The sequence below is a fragment of the Eschrichtius robustus genome, chromosome 12 (genome assembly GCF_028021215.1).
Source record: "Eschrichtius robustus isolate mEscRob2 chromosome 12, mEscRob2.pri, whole genome shotgun sequence".
Classification (NCBI taxonomy): Eukaryota; Metazoa; Chordata; class Mammalia; order Artiodactyla; family Eschrichtiidae; genus Eschrichtius; species Eschrichtius robustus.
The window spans coordinates 44874398-44897770 of record NC_090835.1 but is presented as its reverse complement, the minus strand read 5'-3'; the positions used below and the strand labels follow the sequence as shown (position 1 = coordinate 44897770).

The 23373-nt window shown below is 42.9% G+C and overlaps 1 protein-coding gene across 1 annotated transcript; it reads right to left on the bottom strand.

Moving 5' to 3' along the window:
• Positions 1–17836: 17836 nt before the first annotated feature.
• Positions 17837–20313, bottom strand: EIF1B (eukaryotic translation initiation factor 1B). Its single transcript, XM_068557686.1, has 4 exons — positions 20031–20313; positions 18927–19090; positions 18609–18710; positions 17837–18236 (listed from the first exon to the last, which is right to left on the bottom strand). The coding sequence occupies exons 1-4, from the start codon at positions 20059–20061 to the stop codon at positions 18192–18194; spliced, it is 342 nt and encodes a 113-aa protein (XP_068413787.1). The 5' UTR covers positions 20062–20313; the 3' UTR covers positions 17837–18191.
• Between the last annotated feature and the right edge of the window lie 3060 nt (positions 20314–23373).

The window sequence follows — 23373 nt, the reverse complement described above, 5'->3', positions numbered from 1 at the left end:
GTCAATCCCAAACTCCCAATCTATCCCTCCCCCGACCAACCCTGGCCCCCTGGTAACCATAAGTTCATTCTCTAAGACTGTGAGTCTGTTTCTGTTTTGTAAATAAGTTCATTTGTATCATTTTTTTTAAGATTCCACATATAAGCGATATCATATGATATTTGACTGTCTCTGTCTGATTTACTTCACTTAGTATGATAATCTCCAGGTCCATCCATGTTGCTGCAAATGGCATTTTTCATTCTTTTTAATTGCTGAGTAATATTCCATTGTATATCTGTACCACATCTTCTTTATCCATTCCTCTGTCGATGGACATTTAGGTTGCTTCCATGTCTTGGTTATTGTAAACAATGCTGCAATGAACTTTGTGGTGCATGTATCTTTTCTTTTAAAATTTATTTATTTAATTTATTTATTTTTGGCTGTGTTGGGTCTTCATTGTTGTGCGCAGGCTTTCTCTAGTTGTGGTGAGCGGGGGCTACTCTTCGTTGTGGTGTGCGGGCTTCTCATTGCAGTGGCTTCTCTTGTTGCGGAGCATGGACTCTAGGAACGCACGCTTCAGTAGTTGTAGCACGTGGGCTCAGTAGTTGTGGCTCGTGGGCTCTAGAGCGCAGGTTCAGTAGTTGTGGTGCATGGGCTTAGTTGTTCCGCGGCATGTGGGATCTTCCTGGACCAGGGCTCAAACCCGTGGCTGTGTGTATCTTTTTGAATTACGGTTTCCTCTGGGTATATGCCCAGGAGTGGGATTGCTGGATCATATGGCAACTCTAATATATATATATGATCCATATGGATCATATGGCAACTCACAGGCCCTATGTCCAAATACAGTCACACTGGAGATTAGGGCTTCAAGACATGAATTTTTAGTGGGGGAGGATACAATTCAGTCCATAGCAGAGCTATTCACTTATGATTTATACATTTTTCTGAATGTGTGCTTCAATTTTAAAAGTGTATTCAGTAAAGTAAAATGAAAGCGAACATGATGAGCATCAGAAGTCCCATGGCCACAACTGCTCTTGGAGACCTATGGACCATATAACCATCTTACACAGAGATGGACCAGTGCTCATAGCCAGTGTGAAAAGCCCAGTCCAGTCTCCAGGTGCGGGCTCTTTGCCTGACTCCCTGCTGTGGGGCACATCATATCTTAGATCGGAACAAAGTACTCACTGTCCCTACGCAGAACGCTGTGCCTCACCTTCTCTGCAATTTTCTCCGTCATTGAGCCAATGATCTAATGAACAAGCTGTGCTCTGTATCAGGGTGTGAGTGGCTGTTGGTAGAACAAAACACGGAGTGTCCCTGGGGAATCACAAGTTTGTTGGGAGGCTACAGGGCAAGTTGAGCTAGGGAGAGAGAAAGGAAGAAGAAAAGAAAGAAGTCAAAATATTTTAAAATATCGAAGTAGAAAGATTATTAAAGCATTATTTAGTTATTAATTTGTAATTATATTACATTTTGATCATTATAATTTCCGCTTTTTGAAATTTGTCAACATTCCCTTTGTGACCTAATGGTCAAAATTTGCTAATGTTTCATCCTAGCAAGAAAAAAGTGCATATTCATTCAACAAATATTTAGTGAGGGCCTACGGTGTGCCAGGCACCGTTCTAGATTCTTAGGATCCAAGAGTGAACAAAACAAAGATCCTTGCCCATGTGAAGTTTTCATTTAAGCAAGAGGAAGCAGTTGATGAGCAATACTCACAATGAATAAGCAAATTTTAAAGTAATATTACATGTGCTATGGAAAGTGACAAATGTTTTCCAAGATAGCAGAGTAAGGTAAGTGGGATGGGGGCACAGATTGCAATTTAATGTAGGGTGGTCAGGGAAGGCCTACTTGAAATGTGAGGGTTGAGGAGGTATGTGTGTATGTGTGTGTATGCAGGTGTGCACACTTCCTGAAGGGCTTTGTAGGGCTTTGCAGGACTTGGACTCTTAGTGAAATGGGTTTGGACAGAGGAATGTCATGATCTCAGTTTTTCAGGACTCAGACTGATGACTTTATGAAGATTTGACTGTAGGGAGACAAGAGTGGAGGCTGGGAGATGGTTGGGAGGTTATTATCATTGTTCAGGTGGGAGATGATAGTGGCTTGGATCAGGGTGGCAGCAGTAGAGGTAGATAGAAGTAGTTGGATTGGGGATATCTGTTTTGTAAATAAGTTCATTTATACCATTTTTTAAAAATTAAATTCTACATGTGAGTGATATCATATGATATTTGTCTTTCTCTGTCTTTTACCTACTCTTAAAATTTATTTATCTCCTTGTTGTTTTCTTCAAGAGAGCTTAGAGTAAAATGGAAAACACCATAATATTAAGGACAGGGAAAGAAATGAGAGTAGGAGACAGAGGATGAGAGAGAAGCAAGAACTAAGATTTATGCCTGAGAAAAGCTACAGTGATTAAACACTGTCAAATGCAAGCTCCCCAAATATCACCAACGCAACCTATTGATAAGACAATGCTAAATTGATTGCTCACCCTGGAAGGGAGAACACCAACACCACTGCAACAGAACTTTGGCTGTGTCTTCAAGGGGCAAAGGCAAAGCTGGATATTACTGAGAATTGAAAGTTTTATCAAAGCGGGTCTTTCAGTGTGATGCTTGATCAGGATTGGGTAAAGATCATGACTAGTGGTTTAGAATTGGTGGCAACAGCAAGGTAAGGACTTTGAGGTGAGGGATTCGAAGAATCTTAGGGAGTAAGCTGTTGATGCTTCCTATAGAGGCACTGATGTGTCTTTGGGGAGGGTCATGTAATGAACTTTCACATTATTTTCCTGAGCAGGAGTCTCCTGGCATGGCAGTTATACTAATGCATACAATGGAATAGTGAAGTCATGTTAAAGTAGACAGTAAGTTCTGTGTGTGTAGGAGGAAATGGGTGTGCGTTTGTTTCAGTTCCTCAACACAAAAACCAAGCCAGGCCATTTCTTATAGTAGTGCAGACCTCTAATCCCCAGCCCTGACCACAGTAGGACTGCTCACTCTGAGCTCCCAAGGCTTTGAGTTGGTTTGACATCTCCTTAATGCTTGTAAAATTTTTGCAGTCAGTGAAGCTGCAGTTCCTAATGAGCAAAGTCAATTTAAATTGAAGAAAGCATAAGATTTGGACCAGTACTGCTCATTGTTTATCTGCAATGGATGTCCCAATGGACATAATTTTTGTCCATTACTGACAAATTAGATTTGGAGTTTTCAACTCCCGTTTTGCTCTCTTACAAGCTTTCAGTTACACATGATTAATGGCTATAATTGTCCTGACTTTCCATTTTTAGGAAGCAAAGATTTCCTGGTAGATGTGGCACTCTCCAGCTACTGAGCACAATTTACAGTATTCAGCCTCATTCCCTTAAATTCGCTCACTACCCTGGGCATTGCTGAGAAAGACTCAGCTTACAATGTGGACTTAATTTTCTTATTATTTTCCCTAAAAGAATCACCAAGGTCCTACGAAAGGCTTAAAGATAGTTTTAATTCATCTCCCCATCTTATTATTAATATTTATATTATTTTGCTCTTTGGTCATATTATTTAACTAATTGAATAATTAAATAACTAATTGAATAAAAGCTGCTATCCAATGCATAGATAGGCATTACATTTTACATAATGAAAAAATGTAATCAACATCATCCTCTCTGTAGCGGACGCTGTTGGTGTCCCACCCAGATGCCTCCACAAGGCCAGTGGACCCAACCCCAGCAGCTGGGAGTGCTGGTGATTAATTATTCACAACTACTCGCTTCAGAGAGTTGCTCTGGCAGACAGGAGCCATCTGGCCTGGAATATTACACCCCCCCAGTCCACCCAGGGCAGCCCACAGTCAATGAGTGACTGACATGGGGTATAAAAGGCCAGCCCTCTTGCCTCAGGCTGAGACTAATTCCACTGTACAATTCATGCTTCATCAGGGCAGGAGAAGCCTCTGGTCTGTAGTGTGATCAGCCTTGGCAGCCCCTAGGACCCCTTGTTCTCAGCAAATCTGCTGGGCTCCATGGTCACACCACCAGCAGCTCCCATCCACTCCTTGCCTTGAGCAACTCCCAACATGGCATCCACTAATTTGTTTCTGAACACCAGAACTGTATTCTTGAAAAGGCGGTCAACAGAGATGATGATGACAGTTTGAGGAAAAGAAATGTGAAGTTGCCAGAGGATGGTGACTAAGAATAACTCACTGGCTGCTTTCACATTCTCTCATACACTACTGGTGGGAGGGTAAATTGACTCAATCATTGCTTCCTGGTTAAATGATTATAGCCTTTGACCTAGATATTGCACTTCTTTAAATTTATTCTTAAGATATAGTTGATTAATTAGGCAAAGAATCAGCTATCTGGAGGCCCATTTCAGTGTTATTTATAATAACAAATAAATGCAGACAATCTGGAGCCCAAGAAAGGGGAATTATTATATATTCATGCAATGCAACACTGTTTAGTTATCTAATCGTATCCTTTATTATCACTCATGGTTTCTGTGGACAGAGTGGAGATGGCTTATCTCTGCTCTGTGTTGTCTGGGGCCTCAGCTGGAGAACTTAAAGGCTGGAATGATCTGAAGGCTTGTTTGCTCTCATATTGGCAGACACTGATAATCAGCTAGAGACCCAACTGGGTGTGTCTGCTGGAACAATCACATGTGGCCTTTCCATGTAGCTTGGACTTCTCACCATGTGGTGGCTTGGTTCCAAGATTGAAAAGAAAGGAGAGCCAGGTAGAAGCCATATTGCCTTTTATGACCTGCTGTGGAAGTCACACGGCATCACCTGTGCCACATTCTACTTATTGTGATAGTTACAAAAGTCTGGCTGGGTTGAAAGGAAGGAAACAAAGATGCCACCTCTCGATGGAGGCATGTCAATGTCACATTGCAGGAAGAGCATGTGGGATGGGATTATAATATGCTGGTGCTAGCATCTATGGAAAATACAATGTGACTGTAACTAGTCATATCAATGTCTAATGGCATGGGAAAATGTTCATGATATACTATGAAGTTTAAAAAAATCAGATTACAAGACAGTACGTACGGTATAATCCCACTTTGAAGGAAAACTGTATAGATGCAAAGTATTGACAGCGGCTTCCACCGGAAATGAGATGAATTTAAATGGATAACTGTATAATCACAATTTGTTCAAGTGTGTGTGTGTGTGTGTGTGTGTGTGTGTGTGTGTTGGTGTGGGGGCGTTTATGAAAGCATCTGTCTTCTTTGCCCATAGGCAGCTCCAGGGGATTCCTTTGGGAGTGTTCTCTTTGACCCCCTGAGTAGATCATTGGATTTAATAGGACAAGCAATTTTTACTCAGTGATGCCTCTGGGTGTTCTGTGAGGCCCTGGCCTGAGTCCAGGTTACTTGGCGCTGATTTCCAGCAGCATGTGGCCCCAGGGACAAGGCATGAGTGAATTAAAGTTTAATTAAAGGTGAAACTCCACTGTAGATGGGGCTGCCTGTTTCCTCTTGGGTCATTAGTGCAGGTGAGCATTCGAAAGGGCGGCACAAGGACTCCTGGTAACATTGAACCTCCCTCCCGGGCTTGTGTGTAATCAGTTCCCCTGGCAATTTTGTGGGACACCTTTCTTTTTCTCTTGAAAAGGGGATAAAAAGATGTTGAAGGATATGGTAATGAAAACACAGAGAACCAGTGTGGGGAGAGTCTGGGGTAGCAAATGCAGAGTGGTTTCTCAGGTTAATAATCAAATTGGTCCCCAAGCCTTGCAGTCTCCCCATCCTGGGCCCCTCAAGCAGCCATTTTTAAAAGACCAGGTGGAAAAGGTTTCTTGGGGACAGACCTGACTCTCATGGGTGTCAAGGAGCACTTAGCCTGATGACCTGCTGTGGGTGTGGGCGTGGAGTGGAGGGGGTGCACTCAGTTCTGCGGCTTTGGATTTCCATCCAGAGCAGAGCCGGGGTGGACTGGTCCACGCTGCCCACACTCTCACAAACCACCTAAAGCCGACTGAATAAGAGGATCAATGGGAGGGGCTACTTACTTGGGAAACAAAATTAAGAAAGAAGTAAAGGCGCTTTGATATGTACATGGAACCCAAGCAAGGAAGGTGCCACGGAGATGACTGTCCAAACCGCTGGGTGGTTTTTATAGCCACTGCCAAGCTGACCTAACTGCTCAGAGAGGTCACTGGACGATCAGAAAAAGCACCTTCTATCTAGGTCAAGTGTTGGCCTCATCACACCCTGGCTCTGGAACTTTCTGTGAGGCCCAGAAGCTCCTGGAGCCACAGTCTCCTCACCTGTGAAATGGGGCTTAGGTCACCTGCCTTACCTTGCCAGAGGTGCCAGTGAGATGGTGCCTGCCAGAGTTAGGCCTTATCCACTGCAAGATGGGAGTTTATCACAAGAACACAAGGAGACAGACTTTCATGGAAATTAGCAAAAGAAACCTTAGTTGTGCCAGGCCTTAGAAGTGACTGAAACTGGGTCCACGGAAGCTCCAGGGACCTCAGCAAATGGACTTGGCAGATCTTTACAGTAACATGGTAACAATGCAAATAATAATAATCATAGTAATAGTGATAATAATAGAAATAAAGTTTAGCAAGCATTGACTCCGTAGAGCACACGCTCAGACCTTTATACACATCATCTCGTTTACTCATTTACTCCCCACCTCAACCCTGGGAGGCACTTTCACCTTCACTGTAGCCCTCCCCACTTAATGAGGCCTCATCATTCCAGCTTAGACAGAGCTTTGGCTTGCCCATTGCTCCTGCTCCCCTCAGGACCTCTAACATGCCTCCTTTCAGAAAGCCACAGTGCCTGCTACTCACTGCTTGATTATTTCCCAGTTTCACAACACAAACTTCTGAGAGCAGGAACATGCCCGGTCTGCAGGGACCTGTTGCTTATACAGTTTTAGAGACATTCTTTAAGAAAGGAAAAATAAAACATATGAATGCAAATCTGGGCTCAGGGACCTGGAGGAGGCCTCTTCAGGCCTCCTGAAGCTTCAGTGCATGTATTTTAGGGTGAGTCAGCCTCTGCTCTAGTCTAATAATGAGTTTTTTTGGTGGTTGGGGTGGAGGGTGACATTCCATGGGACCAAGCATGGCTGGTAAAAGTTGGTGCTTTTGAGCACAGCCTCTCTCTGCAGTGGTCTCCTCTCAACCACTCAGGGAAACCTGGTCTCAGGGGGAACCTGGCCATCTCTCCATCTCATGTGTCCCTCTGTTCTTCATTCAGAAGCTGGACTTGGGAGAAGGAAACTGGGGCCAGGAACTAAGAGCAAGACTCCCTGAAGACCTGCAGAGGGAGGTGCAGGCACGAGGTGCATAGTGACCAAGCAGTAATTTTGTGTCCTATATGTCCCTTGTTCCTTATGCACACGGCTCCCTCAGGGATCTCATGGGTATAAGAAATGGCTAGATCGACAAATGTGGGGTACTTATGGGGCTCATGGGCCCATGGCCAAATCACCTTCTTAAAACTGTCAAAAGGGCAGGAATAAAGACACAGACTTAGAGAATGGACTTGAGGACATGGGGAGGGGGAAGGGGTAAGCTGGGATGAAGTGAGAGAGTGGCATATATACACTACCAAATGTAAAATAGATAGGTAGTGGGAAGCAGCCATATAGCACAGGGAGATCAGCTTGGTACTTGGTGACCACCTAGAGGGGTGGGATAGGGAGGGTGGGAGGGGGACGCAAGAGGGAGGGGATATGGGGATATATGTATACATATAGCTGAATCACTTTGTTATACAGCAGAAACTAACACAACATTGTAAAGCAATTATACTCCAGTAAAGATGTTAAAAAAAGAAAAACAAAAAACTGTCAAAAGGGTCTTCCCTGGTGGTACAGTGGTAAAGAATCTGCCTTCCAATGCAGGGGACGCGGGTTCAATCCTTGGTCAGGGAACTAAGATCCCACATGCCCTGGGGCAACTAAGCCTGTGCGCCACAACTGCCGAGCCCGGGTGCCTCAACGAGAGCCTGAGTGCTGCAAACTACAGAGCCCACGTGCTCTGGAGCCCGCGTGCCACAACTAGAGAGGAGCCCACGCACCGCAACGAAGAGCCCGTGTGCCGCAACTAAGACCCAACGCAGCCATAAATAAATAAATAAACGATCAAAACCTTTCCATTGTTCCTAACACTCCTCTCTGATGATTTCCTTTAAAAAATACCTGAAGGTGGAAGATCTGAACATTTTAAGGCCTTCGACATGCAATTTTGTTCAAATGAAATTCATTCAAGTTTCATTCCAGAAAGTTGTATTGATTTACACTTGTTCCAAGGAGGACACACACCCTCTCTCAGATACCATCAGTTCCACGTTCAATCTCATTCTGGTGGAAAATCGTTCCCAACTAAAGACCTGAACTTTTCTAACCCTTGAAAGTGAGTTCCAGGAGGCCTGCTCCTCTGCAGTCCAAAGCAAGTCAGCCAGGCCATTGCGCCAAGGGAGGCATCTCCAGGGGATGGCTGAGCAGGCCACTCCGACATCACGACACAGGGCAGCAAATGCTTCTTCCTCCTGGGGTCCTGGACCTCTGGAATAAGTCCCCAGAGGGACATTTTTCTGCATTTTTTAAACCAAAGTTTTTATTATGTTTTTTTCTTGAGTGCCTGGAGCATTTGAGAGTTTAGCCAGTATCGTAGAACCTCTCCATCTCTTCTCACTTTTAGGCCTTTTCTCTAAAACAAACTCAAATGCAAGCAAACAAACTAGATGACTATGTAGGAAATATAAGGGCTGGCTTTAAACAGATCAATAGCATTAGCTATTGGCCATATGCTGGTACTGCAGCTACTATTTTTTTTCAACTTAGTAAATTTACAAAAGATATCCCTGCCACACTATAACAAAGAGAAGCAACAAAGAGAATTAGAAAGTGAAAAAGAAGCACTATCTTCAAAGAACTATGTTAACACCTGATATCTCCAAATACACTAGTTGAGGAGAGTGACAGACGCAGTGAAGATGATCCAGCTTGAGGAGGGTGCCTTTGTATATATACATATCACTTCTTCTTTATCCATTCATCTATTGATGGACACTTAGGTTGCTTCCATATCTTGGCTGTAGTAAACTATGCTGCAGTGAACATAGGTATGCATATATCTTTTCAAATAGTGTTTTCATTTTCTTTGGATAAATACCCAGGAATGGAATTGCTGGATTGTACGGTAGCTCTATTTTTAATTTTTTGAGGAACCTCCGTACTGTTTTGCATAGTGGCTGCACCAATTTACATTCCCGCCAACAGTGTATGAGGGTTCCCTTTTCTCCACACCCTCTCCATTCTAACAGGTGTGAGGTGATATCTCATTGTAGTTTTGATTTGCATTTCCCTGATAATTAGTGATGTTGAACATCTTTGCATGTGCCTGTTGACCATCTCTATGCATTTGGAAAAATGTCTCGATCCTCTGCCCAGTTTTAAAATTGGATTGTTTGTTTGTTTTTGATATTAAGTTGTTTGAATTCTTAATATATTTTGGGTATTAACCCTTTATTGGATATATGATTTGCAAATATCTTCTCTCATTCAGTAGGTTGCCTTTTGATTTTGTAGATGGTTTTCTTTTCTGTGCGGAAGCTTTTTAGTTTAGTGTAGTCCCACTTGTTTATTTTTGCTTTTGTTGCCTTCAGTTTTGGGGACAGATCCAAAAATTCCACACCAAGACGAAAGTCAAAGAGCTTACCACCTATGTTTTCTTTTAGGATTTTTTATAATTTCAGGTCTTACATTTAATTCTTTAACTCATTTGAATTTAGTTTTGTGTATGATGTGCAAAAATGGTCTAGTTTGGGCTTCCCTGGTGGCGCAGTTGTTAAGAATCCGCCTGCCATTGCAGGGGACACGGGTTCGAGCCCTGGTCCGGGAAGATCCCACATGCCGTGAAGCAGCTAAGCCCGTGTGCCACAACTACTGAGCCTGTGCTCTAGAGCCCACAAGCCACAACTACTGAGCCTGCATGCCACAACTACTGAGCCTGCGCACCAAGAGCCCCGTGCTCTGCAACAAGAGAAGCCACCCCAACGAGAAGCCCGCGCATTGCAACGAAGAGTAGCCCCCGCTCGACGCAACTAGAGAAAGCCTGTGCACAGCAACGAAGACACAACACAGCCAAAAATAAATAAATAAATAAATAAATAAATAAATAAATTAATTAAAAACTTTTAAAAAAGGTCTAGTTTCGTTCTTTTACTTGTAGCTGTCCAGTTTTCCCAACACCACTTATTGAAGAGACTGTCTTTCCCCCATTGTATATTCTTGCCTCCTTTGTCATTGACTGACTATATGTGTGGGAGTTTATTTCTGGGCTCTCTATTCTGTTCCCTTGATCGATGTGTCTGTATCTTACTGCTTTGATTAGTATAGCTTTGTAGTATAGTTTGAAATCAGGGATGATGATGCCTCCATTTTTGTTCTTCTTTCTCAGGATTGCTTTGGCTAATCAGTGTCTTTTGTGGTTCTATATAAATTATAGGATAATTTAGTCGAGTTCCTGAAAAATGCCATGGCTATTTTGATAGGGATTGCACTGAATCTGTAGATTGCTTTGGGTAGTATGGACATTTTAACAATATTAATTCTTCTGCTCCATGAGCACAGTATACCTTTCCATTTATTGTGTTATCTTCAGTTTCTTTCATCAATGTCTTACAGTCTTCAGAGCATAGGTCTTTCACCTCCTTGGTTAAATTTATTTTCAGGTATTTTATTCTTTTTGACATGATTGTAAATGGGATTGTTTTCTTGATTTCACTTTCTGATAGTATGTTATTGGTATATAGAAATGTAACAGATTTCCATATATTAATTTTGTATTCTACAACATTACTGAATTCACTTATTAGTTCTAATAGTTTTTTGGTGGCATCTTTAATGTTTTCTATATGTAGTATCATGTCATCTGCAAACAGTAGCAGTTTTACTTCTTCCTCTTCAGTTTGGATGCCTTTTATTTGTTTATTTTTCTCTTGTCTGATTGCTGTGGCTAGGACTTCTAATACTATGTCGAACAGAAGTGGTAAGAGTGGGCATCCTTGTCTTGTTACTAATTCTAAAGGAAAAGATTTCAGCCTTTCACTGTTGAGTATGATGTTAGCTGTGGATTTGTCATGAACGACCTTTGTTGTGTTGAGGTGTGTTCCCTCTGTACTCACTTTGGTGAGAGTCTATTGGAGCCATTTTTCCAACAGCATTTGCTCACTTTGTGTCTCTGTGTCACAGTTTGGTAGTCCTCACAATATTTCAAACTTTTTCATTATTATTATATATGTTATGGTGATCTGTGATCAGTGATTGATGTTACTATTGGAAAAAGATTATGACTCACTGAAGGCTCAGGTGATGGTTAACACTTTTTAGCAATAAAGTATTCTAAAATAAGGTATATACATAGTATTTTAGGCATAATACTATTGCACTCTTAATAGACTACAGTATAGTGTAGGTATAACTTTTCTACGTATTGGAAAACCAAAAAATTCATGGTACTCTCTTTTTTTAAATGTTTGTTAAGATTCTAGTGTTTATTTTTTAACTTTATTGAAGTATAGTTGATTTACAATTTTGTGTTAATTACTACTGTACAGCAAAGTGATTCAGTTATACATATATATTCTTTTTTATATTCTTTTCCATTATGGTTTATCACAGGATATTGAATATAGTTCCCTGTGCTTTACAGTAGGACCTTGTTGTTTATCCATCCTATATATAATAGTTTACATCTGCTAATCCCAAACTCCCACTCCATTCCTCCTCCACCTCCCCTCCCTCTTGGCAACCACAAGTCTGTTCTCTATGTCTGTGAGTCTGTTTCTGTTTCAGAGATATGTTCATTTGTGTCATATTTTAGATTCCACATATAAGTGATATCATATGGTGTTTGTCTTTCTCTTTCTGACTTCACTTGGTATGATAATCTAGGTCCATCCACGTTGCTGCAGATGGCATTATTTCATTCTTTTTTATGGCTGAGTAATATTCCATTGTATATATATACCACGTCTTCTTTATCTATTCATTTGCCGATGGACATTTAGGTTGTTTCCATGTCTTGGCTATTGTAAATAATGCTGCTATGAACATAGGGGTGCATGTATCTTTTTGAATTACAGTTTCGTCTGGATATAGCCCAGGAGTGGGATTGCTGGATCATATGTCAACTCTATTTTTAGTTCTTTCAGGAACCTCCATACTGTTTTTCATAGTGGCTGCATGGTGGTACTCTCTTAATTACAATATTCACTTTATTGTAGTGGGCTGGAAAGAACCACAATATCTCCGAGGTATGCCTGTATTTGAAAGATGGGAAATATTAGGGGATATTTCTATGTGATGAAAAGGATTCAGTAGGGAGGAAGAAATTGATGATTCAGAAAAAGGAGGGTAATTACAGTGATAATTCATGGAGAAGAGGGGACCGTACTCAGGATACAAATTGAGGGGTTGGTTTTAATGGGAGCAAGTACCCTTCATCCATTATAAGCAGGAAAGAAGACAGTATGAACAGTTGCCCTAGATGAGAAGATTTAGAGATGGAAAAATGAAGCAATTTCAAATATGTCAATGACGGATGAGGCAAAGCCTTCAGCTGTGTAAGATGGAGGATGGGGGTGAAGGGAGAGGGAAAAGAACGACTGTTTTCCTTCAGCAGCCATCAGCTGTCCTGTGCAGGTATTGAGCCAGTGGTTGAGTTTAACAAGGGTTGCGGTTTTGACAAAGTGAGTATAAAGGAAGGAGGCAAGATCAAAGGAGATGAGGGTATTTGCAAGGAGGTAATTATGATGGTAAGCCAAGGAAGCTGTGCTGGGTCATGAAGTCTTTGAGAACTGCATGAGCCGATATATGTAAGTTATTCAGAACTCTGTGTTACAAATGTTAAAAAGAGGTTAGCCATTTTTACTTTTATTGCAAGGGAAGTGAGAAAACGAGGGACAATGCTTGGTAAAAATGTGGAAGGGTCAAAGGATTTATTGTTAGAGATAATACATTTTCTGATGTAATGCCTCCCAATATCTCCCTGGGGGGAGATATCCCTGGGGGGATTCCCTGGTCAGATGCCCATCTTGTGATGCCGTCCGTGATTCATGTAGAATCAAATCCCTAAAGTACAATTCCCAGGTTACCACTGAGCTTCCATTAGGCTTCCCTCACTTGTGAAGGTGAGATCTGCCAGAGGCTCTCCAAGTGAGTATATTACTAATGATTAATCTGCCAAGTGAGTCCTGTTCTGGGTTGTTTAGGCCTAACGCAGTGGCATCATTGTGGACGTTAGGTCTTTAAGGGAGTCCAGTCACTGCTTTTCCCAGGCAAAAGTTGCTAATGTTCAAGTGACCCTCTAAGTGGGTGTGACTCCAGTAGCCAAAAAGGCACACTTACCTGTGTATTGGTCTAAGACAGAGGTTTAAATTGAGAGCACTATGCATTTATGGTGTGTGTGTGTGTAAAACTCCAGATTGTGTTCCTCAACAGGTGACAATTTAGCAGGAGCCTTGATTGTTTTCTAGCTTAATCATCCATTCTCTGGAGGCCATAAACAGATGTCTCTATTTACACTTGAATTAAATTCCTTCTAATAACACTGTGCTAGATAGTAGGTGAGATGGCTTTATACATCCACAGGGCAAGACCATGAAAAGCATTTTCTTCTCTCTCCCAGGTAAAAGCAAACTGCAATAGATTTCTATGGATTGCAATAATAAGGCATTGGCTAGACCAATTTCTGCATAACATTTGAGGGATGACAAAATTAAACCTGTCAGCTGGTGCTTTAATGATGCCTGCAACAACCTAAACCTCCTGTAATTTACTGAGAACTGCCAAGAGCAATCAAGTTTTTAAGATGGCCACAAGGGGGTGTTAAAGGACTACATACCTGCTCTAATCATCCCCTCCCTCTTTCCACCCTTTCTAGTCCTTACTTCAAGAATCATCCCCTATATACCCTATGTTGTTTCATTTCAACAATCTTAGTTTATCGAGTAGGTTGCTACTGGTTCTCATAGTTTAATCTGAATATCAGGCTTATGTTTCCTGAGTTTTTAGCAAGTTAATGGCAATTAGGCACTCAGTGTGGATGTTTGTGACCAGGGAGTAGTTGGGCCTTTTTCCTACTTCAAGGAAGTATACTGCTCTCTAAATCCTTGGTGATGTTTTCCCCATGGAATTTGTCATGATCGACATGGATTAAAGTACTTTCTGATTTTATCTCCGCTCTCCTTTACGTTGTTCCTTGCCCAGTGACTGAGGAGATGGGCCTGGGGTCCTGATAATGGATGAAAGACACATGGAGACAAACCTGGGGGTTACAGCTAGTTTCCTTCTGGACCATTCTCTAGGCTTAGAGACCCTTCAGGATAGAGCAGAGGGCTGCAGCAGTAGCTCAGCTTGGGGGTCAAGATCACTTAGATTCCCAGCAGGGGATTTTAGCTTTGAACTTTAGTCCCCTTTGTGCATTGAATGAATGGTGCTTATCTCTATGTAATTGCTTTCTGCATGAAAAGTAGTCTGCAGGTTGTTCACTGGTTTGAGATGAAGGCACCACGATTCAGATCATGCCCTCAGTTCATGGGCAGATCTGTTGTTTCTCCTGCTAGGTTCAGAATCAGACTTACGAGCTAACAGGTGAGCCACCCACCTCACACTGGCATCCTCACTGCCAATGCTGAGTTTAAATTGCCCTTTAAGCTCCCCATATAGGCCAGAGAATCCCCACAGGCCGCATGTCATCTGACACAATGCCTGGATTAGGAACATCCAAGGACAGCTTGGTATTCCCTCCTCTACTGGCAGTAGTTCCACCCTGAATGGTTTTTCCAGGAGTGAAGAAATACAGCCATTCCTCTGGTTTATGACTTTTCTTTTTCCAAGCTTCCACTATCCAGATGAAAAGGGAGTTAAAGGCCCGCATAACCTTGTGAAAGGAGCTGTCAATGCTGAAGGCGCCTTACATGGTTTTGTTCCTGCTTAATTCTGGCTGATTCACTTGGCCCCTTGATCCCAGACAAGCACAACGTTGCCTGGCTATCGCCTGCCTGTCAAGCAAGGGCAGCTGGTTGCTGTCCACTGCAAGTGAGAATTCTTTGTTTTTAGATACGGCAGGGCCACGCCTGCCTCATTTCCTTCCCACGTGGAATTCTGGCTTGGTGTGGGAAACCTCACAGGCCCAGTGGAACAAGTTTGTGTGGGCAATCTAATCAGCTTGATTTTTCCTGAGTTCTAACTGCCCATTCCTTTAGCTGGAGCCCAGCTGGTGACAGGAGGCACACAGAAGTCTGTTACCATTCTGTTTGTCTCAAGTTATTTTGGTTAACTGCATTCTGATTGGGACTAGAACTATTCCTTCCATAAGATCAGAGCTGCCCCCTTTCTAGGGTGGTTCAGAGAACAGCTCTTACTTGAGTTCCTAAACAGGAAGAACAGGCTGCACCCCCAGGCTTTCCTCTGGCTTGTGTGGGGCCCAGATCTCGTGGGGACAAGATTGAGGGCACAGGACATCGTTGCTATAGCAGCAGTTTACTCGGCTGTGCCTCAGCCAACCAAAGGTCAGTTTCCTACTGGCTTCACCAAGGCCTCAGCTGAACCTAGAGGTCTAGGGACAATCTACTAGTCCTCTACTCGGTAGTTTTCGTTTTGCACCGTCAAAGTACAGACCACTAAAAAAACTGCAGATCACAATCTCCCCACACAGGAGACACAAGGAGATACCGTTTGGCTGGTTATTTTAACTGCATTTGTAGGGCATATTCTCCCTCCTGTTACACAATGCCATCTAGTCCTTTTTGCAGACAAGAGTGTTGCAGTCCCTGAAGTGGACAAGAACGTTGAGCTGTGTCCTTTGGTATCTCTGAGGCTCCCAGACTGCTTTCCCACATGAGGGGATTTGACTTTGACTGGTTTCAGTAAAATTGCAGAAATCTGTAGCTATTTCCATTGCACTGCTCAAAGACAAGGGTGCACGATACTGTTCTCGCTCCAAGGATGGGGACTGCCCTACAGGTGACAAGTCCAATCAGGTATCTGGGGCTCACAGGTTGAAGGATCAGAAAGAGGTGCTCCTCACAAAATCCAGAGTGAAGTATTACTCAAGGCTTTTGATCCCATCTAGTAGGAGTGGCCTGACACATGATGAAGTGATAGCCAAGAGCTTATCTGTGGGGGCCAAGAGGAGGGGCCTTTTTCTTTCCACCTAACGAGGTTTCCCTTGTCCTGTCCACCTTCTTGTTCAATCAATCTCAACAGACAGTTCTTTTCTGGGCATTACCTCAGATCTCCATAGATGAAGGAACACCTGAATGTGCGTGTTAATGTAAATTTCTGCTTTATCATTTTCATAACGATTTCCACAGCACCTCTCAATGTGAGGTGGAATCATTACAAAATGTTACAGGTAGAAAAGTGAGGATCTCTCAATTAAGTTGGAAAATTCTCCCATGCCGCTTGATCTTCTTGGTCATGTTATACTGTTTTCCAGAAATCAGCTTACCAAATTTGGCACTATATTCTGGTGTACTCACTTCTCAATATTCCCAGTCTTTCTTGATTAGAGGTACGATGGGGTGAGAATGTAACAAAACCTATTAAGTATCCTTCAGAGGTAAACTCTGTGGGGGCTGATTTTGTTTTTCCAAAAGCAGCACCATCAAAACAGGAGGAAAGGTTAAGCTGGTACAGAATGCAGTGACATTTTTCACACCATTATCCCACTGCATTAAGCTAAAAAGCACACATCTATACAATAGTTCCCTTCTTATCTGAGATTTCACTTTCTGCAGTTTCAGTTACCCATGGTCCAAAACAAAATTAGATGGAAAATTCTAGGGATAAACAATTCATAGGTTTTATATTGAGCACTATTCTGGGTAGCGTGAGGAGATAGAATCTTGCACCATTCTGCTCCATCTGGGCGAGACATGATTCATCCCTTTCTCCAGCGTATCCACACTGTATATGCTATCTGCCGCTCAGTATAGGAAAAAACATAATATATATAGGGTTTGATACTATCTGCAGTTTCAGATATCCATTGGGGGTCTTGGAATGTATCCCCTTTGGATAAAGAGGTGACTACTGTAGATGTATTTCTCTGCCTTGGCTAAATGGTTTTAATGATACAGCTTGTGTAACTGAGCAAATAATCACAGCTCAATAAAAAGCAGAAGTCTGGAACTGAAGAGGATGAGCTGCAGAAATCTTGTAATTAAGAACTACGAATTCTCTTATTTCTCACCCTACCCCCAACCCCCATGCACCACTGACCTTGGCTCTTACTTCCTCTGGTGAATACCAAACCATGACTTAGTGAAAGAACATGGCTTTTCTGGCTGGAAGCCCTTGGCTGGCACCCCAACTCTGTCACTTTCTCGCACTCTAGGGAAGTTAACCCTAACCCCAATGCCTTCCATCTGTAGAACAGTGGTACCACCCACCCACCCACACTTGCAGGGCACTGCCTGTGACTAAATTTATTTTACGTCAGGAACCTACTTTACTGTCTGGCACTTAGGGATAGACTTGTGTTGGCACCCCACTAACATAACCAATAAAAATAAATAAAATAATTCTCTGTGCTAATACGTAAGTTTAAACTATGCTTCATTTTCTTTTCAAAAATTTAATAGTACATTCCGGCAGATTCTTGGCTCTGAGTTTATACTGTTTCTACTCATTTTTAAGTAAAGAACAAAATTACACATATAACAAAGGTTCTCCTCTAGCTCGTCACAGCATCTGAAATCAACTGGAAAGAATACACAGAATGAGACAATTATGAAAGACAAACTATGTGTATATTACTTGCTTAGATTTGGGAGCCTAACTGCTCACAAAAGGATTCATAGATTTTTTTTTTATTGTTAAGCTGCAACATACATGGTTTAATACAACAAAAAAATTTAATCAAGTGAAAAGTAATAAACTGAACAATAAACAAACACTCAAAAAAAATATTTTCCATTGGAAACATGTTAAGATGAATACGGGGTTTCATTACCATCTTACTGCAATTTTCTTATGTGTTACTAGTCTACATACCCCATGTTTTCTGTAATCATGCAGATGTGAATGAAAGTTTGAATGATTAAATAAATGAAAAGTCCGTTTACTGCAGAGAATCATTTCACAAGGCAGCCAAACTTGGTTTAGAGAACAAAATTATTCAAGAAATTCTCCACGTATTTAGGTTCATTTTAGAATCCATGAACCTTAAGCTGTTCCTCCTTGACAATGCCAACCTGCAAAATAAAATTTAATTTAGCAGAATCACTCAGAGTAACACATAAATTCATTCCTAAGAAGACAGAGCAGTCATTAAAAAGAATCATTGTTAATAGGTGACTGCAACACTGTATTTGTGGCATAAACTGTTAATAACAAAAACTCAACAAATATTTGAATATCTTGACATTCCACAAAACATCCTAAATGGACACAGGAATGATCAGGTCATTCTAATGACAAAATAAACTGGTACTCCTGCCCAAGTAAGTACAACTAATGCGCTCCATTCACATGATTTTTTACTAAGTAGGTAATAATTCACATTGCCCTTAAATACAATTTTAGAAGCAATCTCAAGGTTGTACATAAAGCACCCAGTCACTCACCTCCAAGAGAAACTGGCAAATGTTTTTTCTTTGGTCACCTTGAAGCTGAATAACCTCTCCGTATTCAGGATGTTCAATCACAGTACCATTACAGGCAAATTTCTGGAGAAGTAGATTCAGCATAACTGAGTCAAATACAATGATATTTTATTTTCACCCTAAGATTATCTGGATGTTAATTAAGAGTATGAACACAGTTTTCTTGGGTCCAATCATTTTCACCCACACTGACGGTCAAGTAAAAGGTGTGAACCGTAATCCTATTTAGAGATGTGTGTCAATAACTATAGTTTAATTTCTTCTTCCTAACACCTTTACCTTTTTGAAAGCTTTCACAAGTTTCTTCTTGTCATAATCATCTGCAATGCCCTGAACAGTAGTCAGTGTCTTTCTGCCGTTCCGTTGCTGGATTCTTATATGAATGTAATCCTCAGTCCCTGCCGGGAGTAAGTCGTCACCCTTAGTTGCATCAGCAAAGGGGTCTGCAAAGGGATACAAAAAAATCCAAAGCAGGGAAATATCTTTTAGTCAGTAATTTCCAGATACAGCTACGCTACAATCTAGAAACTCAGCAAAGAAGGTTCTAGTGCTTCTGCTTTCTTTCTGCAGGTGGGGATGTGGGGGAGTAGTGATAAGGGCAGGGTATTAATAAAACCTACAAGGTACTTTCACAAAAAGAGATGTTAAACAGGTATGTCCACTGATACCTGAACAGAAAAACGTTGTTATAGATGTTATCGTTGAACATAATCCTCTAATGAGAGAAAAGAGATTTTAAGACCTTAATTTTAGAGCCACTATAAAAATGTGCGTCATCTCGATTACATTCTGATGACAACAGAAACATTCACAGATGCCACCCCAATCATTTAACCCTAACTCTGCCTCAAAAAAGATACATATATGTATATCAAGAGTAATTTTACCTATTACTACGCAAGTAGAGAAGGCTGGCCCACTGCCCTGTAACAGATCAGAGGCCTGATCCGCAGCATCTTTTACTAAATGCGCCCGAGAGCAGCCACGAACAGCCCCGACCGCTAATGGACGCCGATGCCCCAGCCCGAGCCGGCGTCCCCCTGGCGATCAGTGGGCAGGTCTGGGGGCGGAACAGGGTCGCAGAGGTGGCAGGGGGCAGAAGCGAGCGGCAGGAAGGTCCAGGAGCGGGCAGGGGGCGGCACGAGGCCCGCGGCCGGGGCTCCGGGGGCCGTCCTAGTAGAGGGGGTCGCCAGGGGCCCGGTCGCCATCTTCCGGGCACCGAGACAAAGCCCCACTCGGGGTGCGGGGAGGGCGGCCGAGGGCCTTTCCGGGCGGGGGTCCGGCTAGCGGCCCCGGCGAGGGCGGGCAGCGGCGGCCTCCCGGCCGAGAGGCGCGCAGGAGACGTGGGGGGACGGGAGGGGCGGCGGGGCGACCCGCTCTTACCGAAAGATTGGAGGTTCTGGATAGTGGACATGCGATACTAGTGTGAGGCCGGTGAGGGGATAAAATTCCTGCGGGGCCCGCCCGGATCACCGTGTCAGGAGGCGGTAGTGGCGAGAAAACGGAAATAAATAAGGAGACGCTTCGCCCCGGGGTTGGGAAGCGGCTGGATCGGCGGCGGAAGCCGGGAGGAGGCAGGAAGAGGCGAAGGAGGAGGCGGAGGAAGAGGCGGCAGCGACGGATGCGAAAACGCGAGAGAAGAGGCGGCGCTGCGGCTTCTCCGACAAAATGGCCGACGGAGACTATTTAGCCGCGCCCGCCGCCCCTCCCACGTGACCCGCCCGCGCTTGGCGCCCTGGGACTTGTAGTTTTCACGAGGCAAGAGAGCCCGGAAAACCTGGAGCGGGCGGGCTTCCGGGACCTCAATTCCCAGCGGGGAGTGCGCCCCCCAGCGGCAGGCGGCGGGGCCGGAAAGGGTCCAGAGCGCTGCAGAGCCATCTGGCTAGAGCTCGCGGGTCTAGAGCTGTACTCCCCGCGCTCTCGCAGGCTCTCCCTTGACTCACCTTCTCTCGCGGTACAGTGGCAGCAAGGAGTGTTCGGTGCTGGGGGGGATAATCTCCATCAGTCACTCTCGAGGCCTTGGGTAATGTAAGTGAAATCGGGGTACAGGAGCAGAACAAGGTCCCTAGTCCCAGCTTTCGGCTTGATGGCTGCCCCTCAGCACCTCTCCTCCTCACCTCCCGCCTTGTCCGGTTGCAGGAACCCTGTTAGTCCCTACCAAGGGTCGAGGTGGGAGCCTCCTGCCCAGGATTGGGCTGCCCTCCGATTCCCTAGCGCGGTGGTTCTCAAACTCTCACGTGCATCTCCCCTAGGGCTTAATAAAATACAGACTGATAGATCCCAGAGCTTCTGTTTCAGGACGTCTGGGGTGTGGCCCGAGAATTTGCAAATCTAACAAGTTGCCAGGAGATGCTGATGCTACTGGTGTGGGACCACAATTCAGAACCACTGCCCACCTTCAGCAGGGGCCTGGCATCCAGTGGGGGCCACGTATGTCCCCCAGGTCGACCGAACACACCAGAAAATCAGCCCATCAACTTAAATACAGAACCTTGAACAGAAAGGTTAATTGACAGAAGGTTGATTGATACCAGAACAGTAATATCTTCCTATCAAGCTAAACACAGGAGAACAAACCTAAGACTATGGGAATGGGCTCACCCAGGCAGGTGCTCAATTGTCAAACTTGGTTCGCGTTCTGGAAGCAAAGAGATATACTAAAAGTTCGGGATTCTTAACCTTGTTTTGTGCCATGGTAGTCTTGTGAAGCCTATGGACCCCTTCTCAGAATAATGCCTTAAGTGCATGAAATAAAACATGTAGGATTACAAAGGAAACCTATTATACTGAAATTAAAAACCGTACATTGATAACATAGTATTGCTTCTTTACTAATGCATTAATTAACAAGATCTAGCAGCAGGTCTCACAAAGGCTGGAATTTCAAAAAGGTGATAAACAAAAGATATTTTGAGATGTCTGTAGCATCAGAAGTGTAATATGAAAATATCTGTGACTTCTATGGGTGCAAAGTTACAGATCCTTCAGGTACTACTGGGATGTTGCCAGCATTCATAATGGAGGAAAGACTAAATTTGGGTTAGAGGTTAGTGAAAATGTAGGTGGAGTCTTTTTTCCCATCCAATTTTAGGAATCCCCCCACCCCCGCCATTTTAGCCATGGACCAAGGATCTGCAGACTCCAGGTTAGGAATACCAGGATTTAATAATCTTTAGTGATTAACTATGATGATAGGTACCATTTATTGAGTGCATACTATTTGCCTGTTGTAAGCTTTATACACAGTATTGTTAATCTTCATAGCCATTCTATGATGTAGTTATTATTCTGTTTATACTCATGTAGAAATGGAGGCTTTCATGGGTTAAATAATTTCCCTAAAAAAATCAAATTTTCAGCTCTCAGGAATTTAACTACATTTTTGGTCTTTTAGTCCTGATTTAAATGAATAACACTTTTATTATCCAAACTAAAGTGTAAAGTTTTAGAGCTGGTTCTAAAACAAGGAGAAACAAACATTTTTTGTTGTTCACTTGTTGATTACACCTACAGTGGTTTTCTGGTCTTGTACCTGTATCAGCATGCTTTAAAGTAATTTTTTTTTTTAATGTTTTTCTACATCGTCTTTTGTTTTTTTGTTTTTTTAATTTTTATTTATTTATTTATTTATGGCTGTGTTGGGTCTTCGTTTCTGTGCGAGGGCTTTCTCTAGTTGTGGCGAGCGGGGGCCACTCTTCATCGCGGTGCGCGGGCCTCTCGCTATCGCGGCCTCTCTTGTTGCGGAGCACAGGCTCCAGACGCGCAGGCTCAGTAATTGTGGCTCACGGGCCTAGTTGCTCCGCGGCATGTGGGATCTTCCCAAACCAGGGCTTGAACCCGTGTCCCCTGCATTGGCAGGCAGATTCTCAACCACTGCGCCACCAGGGAAGCCCTAAAGTAATTTTTAATACTACTCTGGATGAAGTTCAGAATAAACAAAATGCATCTCTATTTCTGTTTTCCTTCTTTGTTACTAGACGCCCCAAACCATTTTATATTATGTTATTTCTTAGAAGGAGCCAAGGGTGGTCCAGTCAAGAAAAAAAATAACAACTGAACATAGACAAGTTAAAAAAGATCCAGAAGTCTTTGGGTTTCCATGGTCATTACCCCTGTCAGGAGAGCTCATACTTTCTTAGACCTAGTGTTTGCATCAGAAACCCCCAGGAGCTCAGAAATCTTCAGTCAAAGCCAACTATGAATACAGGTCGGATACGTTGTAATTATAATCTGGAAAACTCTTCTGACCCTGGTCACCATTCATAGCCTTTGTGTTTAGACCTGACCATTGAACACTTGTAGTGTAGCTGGTCCAAATTGTGATGTGCTCTCACTATAAAGTACACACTGACCTTTGGAAGACTTAAATTTTCTCAATTTCACCTGCTTTTTTTTACTTTTTAAAATGTGGCTCCTAGAAAATTCAATGTTACATATGGCTCACATACTATTTCTATTGACAGCACTGGTTTAGAGTGAAAGGATTTGACCTATATGTAAAGTTATAAAAGGAACAAATTAAAGCACTTAAAATCTAGTATCTTTAGTTCTAAATGGTACCAGCCTAGTTTAAGGTGATTATTTCCTGCCTTATTTCCGAAGGGAGTTTAGATCACTTGCAGAGAACAGTAGTATTGACTAAAGGAATCAGGGAAGATTAAAAAAAAATAATAATAATAATAATAATTTAGGGGCTTCCCTGGTGGCGCAGTGGTTGAGAATCTGC

Coding starts and splice junctions, on each gene's coding strand:
- EIF1B (XM_068557686.1), bottom strand. CDS start 20,061: ATGTCCACTATCCAGAACCTCCAATCTTTCG. Junction 18,711..18,926: donor TTGTGAAAGCTTTCAAAAAG/GTAAAGGTGTTA, acceptor CTACTTCTCCAG/AAATTTGCCTGTAATGGTAC. Junction 18,237..18,608: donor TTTGCCAGTTTCTCTTGGAG/GTGAGTGACTGG, acceptor TTTATTTTGCAG/GTTGGCATTGTCAAGGAGGA.